Raw genomic sequence first — 18,742 nt, forward strand, 5'->3', positions numbered from 1 at the left:
AATACATGGAGGTGTTTGGTGAATTTGTCACTCCGAAATAGTGCCTTTGTCACTATTGTCAGTTACTGGCCCAAAACTTACCAACGTTTTGGGCCAGTAATTGTTGTCTGGTTCTGCCTAAAATGATGAGGTTTAGCTGAAATAAACTATCAATATAGCACAGGTGTTTCCTTATGCAGCGCTCAACATTTATCAATACCTGGGCCTGCTGAAAATAGACCACCTACATGTGTCCTCTATAGAGCAGCCGTCTTATACGCGAGAATATTGCTTTGTTTTATCCGCGTAGGTGTTTTGCTTGATTTCTCTCTTGTCTTTGGCTGCAATTTAATTCCATCATGCAGTCATGGTCTATTGAGCTGCAGGCCCATAGCCGGGTGCAACATTACCACATCCCATCAGAAAGCTCTGTCCTCCCGCTGTCTCCCATTCCCACATGCTTCTCCTCTCTCTACCCCACAGAGCCGTTGCGTTCCATGCACAGTATTTATGTGGGCGGCATTGCGCAATAAAACAGCAAATGCTACTATGGGGAGTATCTGATGACGGTACACATGGTTCATGGGGGGAGCTTTCGTCCTAATGGGTTACCATACATACAGGCTGGACCGTCTGAGGCATAGGCGCTGTTGGGCACGTAAGGGCAGGCAAAGCAGCGTGGGCAGAGAGCAGTGGACCACCGACTGGGGACTGGCGTTATCGTCCAGCCTTAGACCTTATTGGATTTCCGCGGTAAATGTTTATTTCTATAAAGTGCCCCGTGGAGAAGCTGTGCTGCCACTTATCTCATAACTATTTATTAAGGGAGCCCCTAGGGAGTTCAGGCATACAATCAGGTTTCAGCGTGAGAGAGCGAGAGAGATGTGTGCTGAGAATTGGAAAGGTTGTCGTGAGTGGAAGAAAAAGGAGGGTATGGGGAACAATGGTGGTGCGCAGGCTTCTTATGGTTCTGCAACAGCTCTCCTTTTTTTGTTTCAACCTTGTTTTAGCTTTCACCCTGAATTAGACCTTATTTGTTTGTCGTATTGTGCCGGTCCTGATTTAGTTGTTATTTAGGTCTGGATTAGTCTTGTGCTATTTAAGATGTGAATAAGTCCTGCCCAGGGGTGTGCTGGGACCTAATTTCAGCCTGGGAGTTTCAGGTTTTGGACCGGCCCACATTCAGCTAGCTAGTACAACAAATTAATAGCATTACAACCAGTCAGATGTTTAGCTCACCTGTAAAATTGCAGGACTATAGGATGGGTGACACCAGTTCGCAGCAGAGGGTTTTTGGTATTCCCTTTTCACATCGTGGGGCTACTACACATCGTCACGTGTACTGACCCCTCCAGCAGTCAGCAAAACATACATACAAATACCTTATCTAGCACCCTTGGATGCAGAGTGAATTGGTGAATTGGTGTATTTTTATCCCCTCAAGGACGTGGTGATGGGGATGACATGTAGCGGCATATTCTGCGTTTGTCCTTGTACCTTTTATCTACTTTTCCAAATGAGTTTCACTTACTGATGAGTGTCACTTGAAAACCTTCAGCAACACAACTTTGGTATTTGGTATTCAGTGCAGTGAGGTGATTATAGCTCCGCCGCTTCACAAGAGACCCATTGAGAGACTGGAGAAGCTGATAGTTTCTCACAACGTTTTCACTCCTTGTTCATTTTTACTGCAAGTGTCAAATTGTCACAAATGTATTATGTGCTCTTGACTTCACCATCTGCACGTGCTTTTGTACAAAAGTGAATTTGGGTGCCACACAGAAGTCCAAGTGTAGCAGGTTTTCAATAAAATGGTGGGATCATTGTTAGGTTTTTAACACATTTAAAGAGCTACTAACCCCTCCTTCCAGAGCCTCAATCTCAGAGCCTCAGATTTGAAAATCTCAACAGAAAGGGGGCGTCGCCTGGAGGACTAAGGGGCACGCGGGAGGGGTGAGGGGTGGGAGGGGCTTGAGGCTTCTGACTTGACGCTGCACCTGCAGCGCTCCTCGTAAACAAAGTCCGACCATGGGAGCATGGAGTTCCAGCGAGCTAACTTATTTAGCAACTTGTTCCACTGGGACAGCTCTACAGCTCTCTCTACACAGGGGGGGCATCGTGGCAGACAGCGGCCTTGTACCTGAGGCGCTGGGTCATTTATTCCTCTGTCATTTACAAAGCTAGCGGCTTAGCATTGAGCTCGATCGACGTTAGCATCGCAGCTAAGGGACGTAACTGTCCTGGCTGCTTCAGAATTTACCGATCTATTTTAGATGTAGACTTTTGCTGTGGTCTACGTGAACATGGGAGATGTATCTCAGTGTCCTCAGCAGAGTGTGTGATATAGAGACGTGGCTATTTGTGTTACAAAGATTTTTATTATTTTTCTTACAGCAAAGTGCACAAAACATATCAAATAAATAAATGCAGGCCTGTATTATAGAGCAGGAACACTGTCTTTTTGAAATTGTTTTTGGTTTGCCATTGAAGATGTGAGACAGAATCATTCAGGTTATGTTTCTCTAAAGGCTTGACTGTAACATTGTGAACCCAAAGAGCCAGTTAACCCTAAGTAAATAGCCTGAACTAATTTCTATTACTAAATTTAGTGAACTAAAAGGTTTAACCAACGTAACACATACACGAAACTACCACTGAATGATGACACTGTAGAGTAACGGCTATAATGAAGTATTTATATGTATGCTTTTTTAGTTGAATATTGAAATATTAATGAAAATTATAGATCTTGTTTTGTACCAGTACTTGATTCTGCACTTCTTGCTCTTACAACAGTGCAATTTCCAAATTATAGCACAATTTCTTTGGTAAAACTTACTACAAACTTACAGCTCACATTTCACTTGAGGTTGAGCTGCATGTGCCACTCACTTGGTCTACATAGATGTGTGCAATAAACAAATTGAACAGACAAAGTTGACTGGTTATGTTATACAATACCAACTGTAATAAATATACATGCAGTAAGTTTTCAGCTTCTAGAAACAGAAAGCGGTGCTGCATATACCTTCCTGTGACATATCTGACAGAACATATACAGGCTTCATTTTTTTTTTTACTGCCCACAATTAAATCTTGCATGAAACATTGATTTTAATCTATGACGTTGTCCAATGGGCACAGAGTGGTTCAGGCACAGGTCCTTTGTGTGCTCCTGATATGGGAGAGGATCCTCGACCACACTTTCAAACAGCAGGGCCATTAGTTGGTCAAAGTAGACTGTAAACAAAGCACAAAACATTTGTCCTTGTAAAAGCATTGGTTGTGTTGTTTTTAATGTGACATACCTGAGGTAGCTCTGGTCTTCATGGCTCTCACTGTGTAGTCTCCACGCTTGAATTTTGGATACACTATGACATACAGCAGCAAAACGATTTGCCTTTTTTAATCATAATTCAAGGCACCAACCTGCATCCTAAAATTTCACAAATAAACATTAATATGCAGTATCTATTTTCTAAACATTTCAAAGTGATAAAATAACTAGTGAATATTTGTTGAACCTTTAGGAATCATTACCTGGCCAGCATTCCTTTGGATAAGAGGCCCAGACTATTGTGAGAAAATCACACTATGGATGCCTCAATATTTGAAGTGTGGTATTGTGGGCTTATTTTAGCTTAATCTTTCAAAATACGTGGCGTTAACAAAAGAGTAAGAGTCTCTCGCATGCTGCTGTGCCTACAAAGAATTATAAAGAATTACAAAGAATAATAAATTGATATGTGAAGTGTAAATACATCAATATAAATTAGATATTGGGAGGAGTAATTGTAATTACACATACTTGATTTTGGCCACACTCTTGCATCATCCCCAACCAAAGGCCTGTGAAGACAGCGAGGGAACAGGGGGTTTTCCGTGGACATTCTGAATGTAGTTGCCCAGATGTCCACTCAGCCACAGCCTTTGATGGTGACCAGTAGAGATGATTCATATAGATAGTTCACAATGCTTTTCTTCCACCTCGTCATTTCCTCCGTTCACCTTTTCTGGCCCAGCGCATCATTTTTTTCCAATCTCTGGGACACAAAACACAAACCCCTCCTTCTCCGTGCGCACACTGTTTCCAACCTCATTGCTCTAATAAGACAAAAAAATAAGAATATGAGTTCTATCATAATGCACAGTTATCCCAAGTTACATATTTATGTTTGTATTGTAATGTTTTACCTGGACTAGCTGGATGTCAATGACTTTGTTACTCGTTAGATTCATCATGGTGTAGCTGCCATACTTGGCTGAATGTCCTACATGAATGCAAGTTATACATTAGCTGACTTTTATTAATACTTCAGATAAATGTTTATGAAATGTATTTACCAGGTGAATCTGCCCGCATGTCCCCACCCAGTGTAACAGAGCCGCTTTCAAGAGCCTCTCTGATGAGGTCATCCTGCTCCAACTTCCACTGCCAGTTGACCGTAGGGATGAGGAGCTTTGCCTGATGCCTATAGAAGCACTGCTCTGACAGTCCCTGAATATTGAAGGCCCCCAAGAACTATAAAATTAAAACATCTGTTATCATCGGATAATATATGGAAAAATAAAATGTTTTTGCAGTACCTTTGAAATCTGGCTAAAGGATGAGCCGGTGAACAGCACAGCAGCACAGAGCTGTAGGTTTCCAGCTGGGATGTTGTTCACCATGGGCTGACTGGACCACTGACTGGAGAACTCACAGCGAGGACACTGTTGAGTGACCCAGACAGGACATCGCCTAAACAGCTCCAGCAGTTGGTCCTCAAGAACAATATGTTCTTTGTCCTTGTGTGGAGGGACTTCAGCAGGAATGCTATATAAAAGAAAGGATATTTCATCCCTCAAAAAACCAGGACGCTGTATATATTTTTTCAATTAAAACTCTAGATTTTCTTTTTACCTTGAACAGTTCACAGTGCTGGCACTGTCATCGATGTGGAAGCTGGGGTCAGACGCTGAAACCTCACACCTTCTCCTTTTTAAAGATGTAGAGGCTGCTCTGGGACTGTCAGGAAGAGGGATTTCCATCAGGTCCCCTGTCCCACAACCGACGCTTGTGTAAGCGGTCCGGGCTTGAGTAGCTGTACAAAACACAAACAAAATAAACACGTTTAAAATGGCAGTAATTACACAACTTGTGTCTAACTACAGTATATAAAAAAACAAAAGTGTAGACTGTTTTATACATAAAATGACAGTACTGTATAAAGGATAAATAGATTTCACCTTTGCGTCGCCTGCTCGGCTTCACATTGGCCTGGACACCTGCATGCCTTATAAGGACTGGATCAGTTTGGACATTTCTCTCTGCTCACTTTTGGCTGAAAACATAATAAATAATATTTATAAAGTGCACACACAAGTGACATGCAAACACATTGTTTGTATTGATGATTTATAGGAATACAACCTAGGATATACTTTAGAATATGCCCCCTATAGCAGATCAACCAAATATTTGTATCAGGTTAATTCTGGCTACAGGCGGCTACTAAAAACTTCCAAATGGTTTGGCATTTTGAAAAGCTGCGTCCAAATAGGTGTAAACTTTGGTTCAGTTCAGAAAACTTGTCAACATGAACATAATTATCAGAATTTATCCTACTTTGTGAACCTGTTCAACAACAATGGCAATAACAACTATACTGATTCTGAAAGCACGTAAGAACAGCTCACATCTGTGAGCGCCCAATGACCACACGGTCCACCTGGAGAGGTCAGCCCTCTCCTCACTGACCACACGGTCCACCTGGAGAGGTCAGCCCTCTCCTCACTGACCACACGGTCCACCTGGAGTGGTCAGCCCTCTCCTCACTGACCACACGGTCCACCTGGAGTGGTCAGCCCTCTCCTCACTGACCGCAATCGAGCATCAAACGGGAGCAGAGCGCGCACGGAGCCGGTCAGTTTAGCCTCACACAGTGCATTCTAGCTATACGTTAGCTTTACAGGCTAGCTATACGTTAGCTTTACAGGCTAGCTATACGTTAGCTTTACAGGCTAGCTTGTAGCTACTGTCAAAAGCTACAGTCATGTAAAACTTAGATTAGTTTGGTGCTCAGACTCGTGCACATTTGCGCACAGTGTTGGCGTAACTTTGCAGACTGATGCATTAGCAGGCTGCCCCGGGCAGCGAGTAGACGCGCTTATAACCGGTGGCTGCTGTTCCTCAGCCACAGTGAGCGAGTGCGGGACACGTCGCCTGGAGCTGAGGCTGCACAGTCTATTTACACGCCATATTTTTTCAACAGATCTACACGACTCATGTGATTGGTATTATCAGAGGCCAAAACGGAGAATTTGTTTGAGACACTACAATAACGATCTATTCTGACGTGCACATAAACATTCTATATACTGTACATGACTCAATCTGTGAGCAAAGTAGCTTCTACTGACAGAAATGACCGGGACAGAGTGAACCAAGTGCCTCTTTTTACAGCAGCTACAATCAATGCAATTACTACCAAACCCAAAATGGGTAAATCATTATTTTTCTCACTCACCTCACATTGTTGGCGGGGCAGCAGTGTCTGTGGGGACGGCCTCGCTCTTCAAACGGAGAAGACTAGCATAGCCCAGTTCAACCTCGGTGAAGTTGGCGAAGGAATCAGCACGTAAAATGGTCTTTGCAAACTCCAGCCCCACTACGCTACACTTCCTCCCCATCCTAACACAGTACAATTAACAACTAACAATTAAATTATACACGATAGACCACTAAAAGCAATACTAACAAACGCCCTAAGCTAAATTGAGCGAACTAATCTAACAATAAAAGCAACTAGTGATTACAACTACAATATTCAACAACTAACACTACTAAAACTATACACTTATTTATAATAAAAAAGCTATCCTAATAAAATCTACCTAAATGCTATGACAACTAATCGCAAACCTGACAATCGATGAAAATATTCTCTCGTTATTCCAACTCCAACTCGCTACGGGGGCGTGAGCGAGACTGAGCCCTTTTATACCCCAGAGCGGCAGGGCCCGTGACATCATCTCTCGCCTCCTGACATCATCTCTCTCCCCTCCGCTAATTGGGTGCCGAATTCAAAAAATCAAATGCAGTACCGACAGTTCGCTGCAGATGGCGCCACACAGACGGTTTGGGACACAAAGACAGGATTTCAACAAATTTGCACTAAATTGTTAAAATAGTGACAGATACACGTAGACAACACTATAAGATACCCATTTATACAACTTAGCTAGAAAAAAAAGTTGATTTTGGGGTTAGTTGTTCTTTAAGCATATGACTCTTTCTTTTTGAGGACTTTTGAATATTCAAATAATAGAGTGTAAATTCTTAATTGCTAAAGAAACACTCCTCATTCACATCACTTTGAAACATATAGCAATCTATGATAAGTTACTGTATGCACCATGGCCACCAGAGAGTAGGTTGTCTATAGGAATGGACTGGAACAGCTTTCATTCCTCAACCTGTAAGGACTGAGAAAATACTTACATGTACTTATGCTTTAGGTAATTCTAAGTCCTCTGCAAATAACTAAATAAAAGGTCTCTATTTGAATAGACTATGCATCAACCCTTCTAAGCTTATAATTTAGACAGCTACAAACATGTTATGTAACTTAAAAGCATTAGATGCTGCCTGCTTGAATTAGTTTAGCTGTCTGCACTGGATCGGCAATGCTCCTGGTCGTGTTCAAAGTGTGCACTGGGAATCCTGATGAACATTGTCTTAACACATTGAGTGCCGCGCTGTTTTGGGGATTTAGCTGTAGAGTGCCAACAATCCAGACAATTTTTCATGATATTTGTAGCACCACAGCATATTCTATGTTATAGCTATGGGCACATGCTATGGCTCGTTTGAAAGATGAGACTCTAAGCTCTCCGTAGGTGAAAACAGTTTAATTCTCGGTTCCTGAGAAATCTAAGCTAAACAAAGGCTAATTTTGATCAAAATCACTATTATTTTTCTACATTCGGAGATAATTAGTGTTTTATGAAACACTTTCCTTTCTGATTAATTCCTGTCTCCAACTCTCTCCTCCTCAATCCTCCATGGACAGACACTAACGTTATGGGAAGAGGCAAATGCCTAAATATATTAGTTTCAAGTCAATTTTCAACGACAACATTGTTGACACGTTATGAAACACCGCTTGTTATCGATCGCTTTCGCTCATTATCGCGTGTGCATTTAAACAGCCTGGTTCTCGGATTGAAGACTTAATCCGGATGTTTCTCAGCCATTCTTGGACCGATTTTAACCATTTAAAAACTCAGAGAAACGTTCTTTCCATGGGAAGCCTCTCTGCTTGTGAAACGCGGGTTTACAGCTGTTCGCTACACAACAAAAAGGAAAAGAAACACAATAATCCCGATCGTGACTTTTCACAAGTTTTTGATCGTCATTTATTTCACTTCTGTTCATCACAGAGCTACCAAAATCACACATAAGGTGTATTAGAATGTCTCGTTTCGCAATAAAAAAAAAAACACAAAAAGGATTTTTTCCGTTTTTGCCACTGAATATAGGTTTTTCCCCTCCAAAATTTTGAGGTATTTTTTTTCTCACATTTAGTATACTGTATGGTCAAATGGTCTTGGTTACTCCCTGCTTCTGTGAGTGCTGAAAAAGCTTATTGAAGGTATTTACTGTGTTGAATTGCTGCTGTTGAAACTGCAAGGATTCCCTTTTAACTGCCTACACATGCTCGAATTCACCATTAACTCAAAAGAAAGACAAACTCGCTCCATTGGCTACTCTTTGAACTCAGACACGCTCTGTGCTGTAATGACTGCCCCCCCTCTGAGAGATGACCGTGTATAAAACACTGAGGAAACAACAGCTAGACATCCGAACCATTCAAGTGTGATGAAAGTAGATACAAGCCCCCCCTGGTCTCCCATCGGGGCTGTGGACTGCTACATGGGCTTTTTACAGTCGTACGGTCTCCTCCTTCACTTGTAGTTTTAGCTCTAACGGTCATGCTGTATGTACTTTACTCACGCCCAGCTCCTGCTTCGTAGCTTAGCTTACTTCTCCTTTGCTGAGCAGCAAGAGGCAAAAAGACCACTGAAGCCTCGCTGCTAAAAAAAAACAACACACTGCAGTCCCCTCTAATACTCGCTCTGATGTCCGACAGTAGCCATATCTGTGGAGACGAAGAAGCATCAGAGTTTGTTTTGATGAGGACTGACGAACTCGGGTCTTGAAGGAGGAGGTCATTTGCAAAGTGTGTCATTAAAGAAACCTATAGAAAACTTTGAAAGGGAAAATGCAATCAAGACTGTGATCAAGATGTGTTACTTAATGATAAAATACCTGTAAAAAGAAAAAAGAAATCACTTTCGAACTAGTAGTTACAACAGAGTCCAGACCAAAAACAAAAACGTTGTCATGCTCCCATTGACCTTTTTTGAGAATGTTCATTATAACCCGACCTTTACTTCAGGAGACTTGATAACAAACTGGACAGAACAATTGTCTGCAAAACATCCTTGGAGAGAATGAAGTAAATTAGTTTGTTTTTTATAATGTTTTAATGTGTATTTGTAAGGATTAGGGACTGCTTATTTCTGAAACAATAGATTAGTTAAATCTGATTGACAGTAAAGGAAGCAAAAAGAGAGAGAGAGAGACACAAATCTCTTAATCTAAAAACATTTTTTGACATAGCTAGCTATCTGAATACTTACATAAATCTACATCTTTATTGACCTGCTTATATTTTGTTCAGCGGTTTGATATGATCTGGTATAATTAATCCAAACTGTTCAGTATTGTGCTTCTTTAAGCAAATGTCACATGGCTTATGTGCTAAACACTATTGGTGTCAGCTGGCAGAAGACAAACATGGCATATATGCATTACAAAACGGAGATTGAACATTGGATGATGTGGATAACCACATAGATGGGGTTCATACATTTTCCATCTTCACTTTGAATGCAGCTGGCCCACATAACTTGAGAAGACATCTCATCAAAGAGAGAGGTGTTCGTTGAGGGGCAGTGCAGTCCCAGGCATACACCCAGCCAATAACACAACGCATGTTTAGGAGCAACTACAAATTTGAGATGAAAGCTCCATCTCAGCCTCATCACTCATCCTGTGATTGACCTGCAATGGGAAAAGCACTTGGAGCTTCTCAAATCATTTGGTGCATCTTCAATCTTGAGCTGTCACATTTAAACAAAACAGCATAAGCTTTGGCCGCATCCCTCTGTAGTCTCAACCCATTTTATGTCATCACATAAAGCATAAAGCACTCAGTGCAGTGGCTCGTCTGTTCATGGATCTTTTTTCAGCTGCTTGAAAGCAGGGCATCTATAGAAGACATGTTGCGATTCATTTTTCTTTATTCATTAAATTCTTTTAAATTACTCAAACTCAGGTATTTAAATCTACAAACCTAAAAGAACAGATGGATGTCCTATGATTGGATTTAAAGACTGGGATGAGGGATCCAGAGAACTGATTTTCTATTTTATATGGTAATGTGTACCATTTGGAAGAAAAACTAATTACCGTTAGCAAAGGCAGAAAATCATTTTTTGTCTTCAGTGTCATACACTGTCTAGAAGACACTTTGGATGCACAAAGTGCACATTAACTAGCAGGTGCTACGGTGTAGATTGTTTGATTGACACTCATGTTTGAGCAGATTCTTCAAAGAAAACAAAAGCAGTGGCATTAGGGTGACAGCTGGGAGTTCTTCTCGAGGCGATACAGAGAGCATCTGCTTAATGCATTGCTCAACTGAAAAAAAGAAATCTTTCGGATGCTGCTGCCGCACACATATCCGCTGAACTTTTGGAAATGGGGATGTTCTTAGAGGAGACGGATGATTCAGCTTTATCACTTCATAAGCCTGTCTTTGTCTCCACAGAGTCAAGCTTAAAGAAGGAGTGACATTTCTGGGGGCTCGGCCCAGCAACCCCACACAGTGGATGGTGAGCCAGGACGTGAGGACAGAGGGGCATCGCGTGGTGACCGTGCACTGCCGCAGGAAAGAGGCCTCCCACGACCAGAGGTGAAAGCAAAACACATAAGGATTTCTGCAGTGCACTGGGCAGAGGCCTGTTCTCCACAATGACATCTATGTTTTACATACTTTATCCCCGGATTAAAATGTTGTGCTGACAACTGAACATCTTTATACCTATTAGCATAACATACTGCAACTTTTTGTAAAAAAGGTCAAATTGAGTCTTAAAATCTTGAAACTACTTGTTTTCTTTGCTGTTTTTCCTGCTGTAGGCTTCATGACGTGCTGGTCAAGGCATGTGAACTTACCCTTTAAGCTAATCTGACAGATACAGATGTGACTGCCATTTCTGTGAACACGCTTGTTGAGCTAATTAAGCCTTGACTGAAGCCCTTTTCTCCATACTAATAACTTTTCCTTTTTGGGTCAGGATGTAGTTTAAATCTGTCTTGCTTTTTCAGTGACAGGTGTAATTTTATGCTTTAGAGTCAGATTTGAAATTGCGGGGAAAACTTGTTAGGTTGTTTGCTCTTTGGCGACGAAAAAAACCATGATGAGTAACTTTATAATCTAACTTGTAATGGCTTCTTAAATTGAGAGAAGCCAATGAGCATGTGTAATTGGGAGCTGTCAGTCGAGGGATCGGAGGAGGCTTATTGCTAAATCACAATCAATTAAATGCTTGTTGGTGACAAAGTTATAGCCTTGCTGTGTTACAATGACATATATCATTATCATTTACATTTTCAAAACATGTTGGAAGGATTTTTTAGACTTTTGAGAAGTGCAGGTTGGAAAAGGAATTCAAAAGTGCCTTTTCAAGCTTCCTCCTGGAGCTTCCACTGCTACTTTTAATATCTTTTGACAGCTTAAGTCTTATTAATAGAATGGTTTTGGCTGTCCTCGAATGTACGACATGGGGAAGAGAAAGATTATGGTGAAACGAGACACTTTCTCAGTCATTTAGTTGATGACTTTTGGATTGACAACCCAAGCTGAATATTTATGTCTCAGTGTGTCCAAGTTGAATAGCTGTCCTTTCCAAAAAGTTAGTCCATGTGTCCAGAGGATACTCCTGTGTGTAACTTCTGCCCCGGCACCTTAACTAAACCTAAAGCTTTTTGTGTGAATGATCGGCAGCTGGGCCCCCCTTCTCTCCAGAGTATAATTCTATCTTTCATATGTGTATTGAAATTGCATTTCATTGATTTATTAAATGGAGTAGTTACAGACAAGAGGCAGCATAATAATCCTAATCCCTGCTGTTTGGGCCACAAACGATGGACTGTGCCGTAATCCCCACAGCTGTCAGAGTCACTTCACTTAGAGGGCTGAAGACGCTGCGTGATGGCAACACAAAGCACAATGCACAGTTTCTCTGCACTGTTGTCCTCTTCTATCCCGCTCATTTCAATTGAGCCCTTTGAGAAAAGGATTAGACACTACTATCTCATCTGTAGAGCTGTCATTCAGTCAGCTTTCTTCACATTTCAGTGGTGAAACAGGACGATGAGGCAAACAAGGCTTTGGGTCAAACTAATGAAGTCTTTGTCGAGGTGCACTAATATTCTAATAACAGAATGACAGGAGGTGATTAGATAAGAGGTTTTGTTATGTAGTTCAGTGATGAGCTTGAAAACTTGAGCAAACTGGGTCTGGGGCACAAATGCAATTACAATGTATCACCGTGGCACACACTCAATTCTACAGCGTTTTTGAGTTGATATAATGAAGTTAAGGTAAATCACGTGTATTTAGGCCTGTCACAATAATACATTTGAAGTGCGATATATTGAGGCAGGAAAGTATCGCGATAAACGATAATATTGACTCTAACTATATTAGATACTGTCAACTCTCAGCCGTATAAATGAGTGTAAACCTTTGTTCTTAAAATTGCATCATCATATCCTAAAATACCACACAAGCTGCAATAAAGTAGTACAAAGAAAAAATAGGGGGGAAATACTAATAAATGTATAGACGATAAATATCGAGCCCAAAAATATATTGTTTATCTGTTATTTATTGAACGATAAGTCGATATGGTGCGACTACGTGTGTTTTCCCTGTAGGAAATGTGTGCACTGAATTTGACTCATGCTTCAATGCACTTGGGCAACCTGTCAGGAGCCATTGAACATAACAATGCGGAGAATCATGAAGCTACAAATATTGTATGACTTCAACTAAAATCATTCTTTTGTCAGGCCATTAGGCAGATGTCTGAATAGAGGGTGGCACAAACACACCCCACCCAAAAAAATCCAATGAGGTTTGAAAAATGTATCGTTGTCATGAAGGAAAGAAAGGGGAATGTGTCAGTAGCATGTGTTTGGGCGGTAACCCCCACACTGGAGGAGAAGCTATAGCAGATTCCAGGAAAAGCATCTCGGTCTGGAAAAGTGTAATTCCAGGAACAGCGAAGATACTGCCGAGAGCCTTTATGCTTCCTGTTCTCTGGTTGATATATTGCATGTTGTGGATGCCAAAGATCCGGAGTCAGCAGCAGTTGGTCTGTTACCTTCACTTACTGTACTCCAACGGATGATTGTGCTTCTCTTGCTCATGGATCTAAACTTTCCCAGAACTCCAGGGAAGGGTTGAAAGGGTTGAAACCCACTGGAGCAAAGGTTCTTCCCACTGCTCCTCCTGGATGATGAGTTTAGGTCATTCTATATCTCTTTGGGAAAGCCCCAGTCACCCTATGGAACTGGCTCATAACCATAGGTGAGTGGACATCAGTTGTGCAGTAAATCGAAGCTTTACTGCACTCAACCAGAACAATGAACACAACCCTGCACCTGCTACATCAATCATTGGCAAATCTTTCAACTCCAGATTGTATTAATGCAAGGGCACTGTCTTTGTTTTCAGTGCAATGATGTAGTAGACATGTTCCAAATAGTTTCCGCATCAATAAATCTTGGCTCACATCGTAACGACACTGAGGATTGATCCATCAGTTCTTTTGGCCTGGAATTTGGATACCAAATGAAATGCTGTTGAATAATGTATGCGCGCGAGTGTGTGTGTTTTGTGGGCACTGGTGCAAGGCTAAACCCCGTGGTCAGGTGTGGAGTGAGGGCCGCTCCACTCAGAGGGTCTGCGCTTTCCCCCCTCACAGCTGAGTCACGCCTTTGTCCCACACAGCTGATGTCCCTCTACCACTCCCCCTGCACTCTTTGAACGAGTAGGCCTGTCTTTGGTGTTTTAAAGTGCTCAGATCAATTCAGTTCGAGTAGCGATGACAAGTAAATCTCGTTTCTCTCGTTTAGATTTTGTTTATTTGTGTTAAGACATGGCTGAAGTGCAGTTAAATCGAATGAAATTAAAGGGGCTGAGCCTTTTTGTTTTTAAATCCTAGTAGAGTGAAACACGACATATTGTAATCTGTGGAAAAAGGAGATCCTTGCGTGCCATATGTGCAGTGTTTTGAAGCATGTTTTAGCGGCCATGAGATAAGATACTTTAGTGGTCTCACACTGGAGAAATCCCGCAGCTCTCAATAACAATGGTGTTGTCTCAAATCTTTACAAAGCTGTTGAATCATCACATAAACATCTGCCCATCGAGCAGCTCTGGAAAGTAGATTTAAAGGATAACTCGGGGTGGGATTGGAATGAAATCTGGGCTAATATTTCTCTCTCATTTAGGAATCCAAACCACCAAATGATCCGTTATAAACTCATCCACAGATTTTATTTACACCCAAGGAATCAAGCTAAAAGATAATCCAAGGTAGGGAGGGATCAGGGGGAGGCTGTTTTGCTTTATGTTATGTTATGAGTTTATCTTCCTCAGTCACATCATGAAAATGGGGGGAGCAAAATAAAATAGTCAGCACCATATGGACCCCAAGCCTTATTTTCCATCCTTGGTGTAAATAAACAAGCAGGCACACCGGTATATACCCCTGTATATACAATATTTATCAACAAGGGGCTGCTTTTACAGTTTATTGACGTATCGTGTGGCGTTTCCTTGATTTTTATCTGGATTGTTTTTCTTTTATAAGTTTACTTGTGGATTAATATATTGGATGGAATGACTGTCTGCAATAATACAGAGTAATCCCCAGCTTTAGCTTATGTATTTTGTTTTGCTGAAATCATCAAAAGCCATATTCGGTTGACTCTGAGACATCTTTGAGCCCTGCAAATGTTAGATTTTTTTTTTTATGCTAATGCAATTGCGTCTATTCCTAACGGCAAGCTGTCTGCAATATAAAAGCAATACAGAGGTGACACTTTTTCATCAGGAGGTGCTAAAGTATGAAGCCAGGTCAGAGAGAGGATCCTATTTTAGCCGGATGGCGATGCAACCATCCAGCCCCTGTCACTGCTGTTTTAATTCAATGAGAGAAATCCATTGAGCGCGCTGTAATGAGGTAATAGTTGTCCTGAGGGGTCAGTCATGAAATGCAATGCAAATTAATTACCCACTATCTTTTCAATGCTTAGAAGATTCAGACACGAGAAGAGCAGCTGTGCCACCGTGCCGCCTCTATACCTGGTTTTAACTATGCCTGAATAAGAAACACATCTAACTTAAATGCATAACTAAAGCATGAAAAAAATGATCTTTAATTAAATGAATTAAGTCTAAAATTATGCATGACCCTGAGAACCCCCAGGGACAATATTGTGAAGTACTGATCTAATATGCATTAAACAATATCCTGAAATATGAAATAAGTCACAGAATTAAAAGCTTTATTTTATTTAATTTCATTGAATAATGTTTTACAAGTGTGACCAACCTTGAAGTCTGGACATCTCTGCTTAGACTGCTGCCTCCGCGACCTGGCCCCGGATAAAGCAGATGAAAATGGATGGAATTGTGGCCAAACTTAAGTAGCTTGTTTGGACTACGCTTTTCCTCTTCTTTTTATCCAGGCTTTGGACGGGTACAAAAACGACTTATGTGTAAATTTGTCATTTAATACATTCGTTGAACAGTCATCTGGTGAAAAAGAAGTAATTCTTTAAGTGTTCAATGTAATCTAATATTTTACATAGAATCTGTAAAATAACAGTAGTGAAATAGATGTGTTATTGTGCTTTTCGAATCAGAGACATTGAAGAACCTTGATATTTCATTAACAGATGTTCAGAGCAGATGTTAACACCACATAATCTCTAAACGCTGATAATTAAATGTTAAATCAAGATTATAAGCGTCATCTGCAGTAAGCAGGTCCATTATGTTAATCTGACTTTTATCCATGTTTTCATAACTGATTCTGCTTTAGGTGCATTAACCTTTAGCACCTTATGAGAGCATCAGGGAGCATTAATGTGTTGTATTTATGATTTTGTACACAACATGACTCAACTCTGCATTGGACACATCCTTCAACAGTGCCTCAGAGCATCTTATCAAGAGCAGAGGGCAGCTGCAGCACAGTGCTCTGGGAACCGCATCTTGAGCCAGGATCTTGATCAGGATTACCTGGAGGTTTTAGCCCAGACTGTGTGCTTTTAGTGATAAGGGAAATGGGAGTGTCCAGAGGAAAAGGGAGAACATGCAAACTCATCACAGAAACCCCCCTCAGGTTGGGGAATCACACTACGAGAGCGCTAAGCACTGTGCCACTGTGTTGCCCCTCATATCCTGATCTTCTTTTGTGTCTTGGAGCTCAATTGAAGATAAATACCGGTTCTCGACCAAATGGTTTTATAATGCATGTTATTAATGTTTTACAGTTTGAATGTGGCTTCCTTTTGACAGGTTGAGATTTCTTTTCTTTGGCGCCAGTACGTCAGAGAGATCCAAATGCTTCTTTATAGAAAATGACAAAATAGCCGTGTGGAGGTGGACTGGACATTATATGGGAGGGGGAGCACTTTGGCAGATTGAAAAGTTCACTTTCCATTTGAAACAAGAAGAGACCTGCTTTCTCAGCATCTTATAAGGCTCCAGTAAAAAGTGACACGGTCTTGTCAAACTGTCCCGGGGCAGATCTCCCCAGTTGCCCCCCTCATGACCCCAATACACTACCAGTTATGGGCAGCAGAAGTCTGCCAAATAACTGCCCAGACGAGAAGTAGGAAAAGCTGAATGATGGAGGGATAATATTTTACAAAGTACCGTGTCTTATAATCCAATATGCATCGTACATGACGGCTATATATTTAGTTGGTCAATGCTACTAAGATGTATTTTTCTCTTATACTAAAGATTTTAAGTCCTGTCAGCGCAAGCTACAATGTTCAAGATTTGAGGAATAATGACTGAGATTGGACGAGACACTATGCTGTAAATCTGAACTTCTTTGTCCAGAGAACCTTCATGATATAATTTATTCTTTGGGAGTTCATAAATCATACAAGCTTTGGCAAGCTCTGCAGTTTCATCAAAGGTACTTTTTCATATCATGTTCCAATCTGAAGAATTTTAAAGCATATTAAAGGGGAATGTACCTCTAATTCCTACATGACTTGCTAATGTGTCAACATTTCCCCCATAACTCTATGCACACAGCTGGGCATGTCTTATGCTGTTGGAGATTTAATGTTGTAAAATGCTGCATAAATCAAGCCTGAAATGAAAAGCCCTAATTACATTGGGGCCAAAGAGGGATGTTAACTTGACAGCCTTAAAGCTAACACCTTTAATAATGAATTGGGCATTTTCCCAGTGGCCGCTATTTACGGTAAACACTCTCAGAGGAGCTCCACGGCAGCATTAGCCACACGCAGCTGTCTGCACTCACCATCTCCTCGCTCAACTCTTAATAATGACAATAATGTGAGATCAGGGCAGCCCAGATGTGTCAGAGCCCTATTTATTTCTTATAAACTTAGCATGCTATTATGAATGGAAATCAGTAGAATACTTGTAGTTCCAAGGGAACAGATTTCATAATTATTTGTTTTGTAAATAGATGGTGCATCTTGCAAATACTGTACACAGCCTGATTGTCAGCACCAGCTTTGAGTCCTTAAATAGCTGAGCGAAACCATAAAGAAGGTAACAGCACAAAACACACAGGATCAACCAATGATCATTTTCTTTTTGCTCCTTTCCCCTTTGTTCTTCTCTTTCTCTCTCTTTTTTTCTTTCTTTTCTTCCCCTTGTCTTATTTTCCCTTTTCCTTCATGTGACTCAATACACATTTTCTTTTGTCTTTAATGAAGGTTCTTGAGTCGTCCTCTTTACTCTGTAGTTGAAGTGTAGGATGTTTCGCTTTCATCCGAAAGGCTTCATCAGCGACACTTAAGTTTCCAGCTCAGATCACGGTCAAGATAAAGACCACTGAGAGGAGTTTAGCTCTTCATTGAAGATAAACAACCACTGAGGGCATGTACATGCACATTTTCCTTTACTGTTCTGGAGCAGTGAATTGTGCTGTATGATCAGTCAAGGCCAACGTATACCTGACCATCCAATATAATAACAAACAAAGCACTTTACCTTTTTAGTCGTGCCAGAAAATAAAATACCAGTAAAATAAACCAGTTATAAAACTTTTACAGTTCAGCATGTATTGATCTATATGGGCTTTATAAAATGTTTTTCTCTGCACTCTCACGTTGTGTTGTACCAAATAAAACTAAAAGCTTAGAAAACATGAGCACAAACGGTCAGTCTTTGGACATTTTTAAGTTTAAATCCGTTTGGACACCCAGGATCTAGAATAACCCCTTTGAGCTCTTCTGTGCATTTGTGTAAGGATTGTCTTTGCAAAATACTGAAACATAAATAACAACCTTGCATATTTTATAATGACTATTAAGGCTAGTGTTTTAACTTAAGCAGGGAGTCGGTGTTGCTTCATG

The 18,742-nt window shown here is 40.9% G+C and overlaps 1 protein-coding gene across 1 annotated transcript in view; it reads left to right on the top strand.

Annotated features, from left to right (window-relative positions):
* LOC306979549 (transmembrane protein 132C) overlaps positions 1-18,742 on the top strand; it is a 129,535-nt gene that overhangs the window by 56,727 nt on the left and 54,066 nt on the right. The window contains exon 3 of the mRNA XM_079578536.1: positions 10,860-11,003. Coding sequence (XP_079434662.1) covers positions 10,860-11,003 — 144 coding nt within the window. The remainder of the gene's footprint in view (positions 1-10,859; positions 11,004-18,742) is intronic.

This window comes from Gobius niger (genome assembly GCF_951799975.1).
Source record: "Gobius niger genome assembly, chromosome: 1".
NCBI classification, from domain to species: Eukaryota; Metazoa; Chordata; class Actinopteri; order Gobiiformes; family Gobiidae; genus Gobius; species Gobius niger.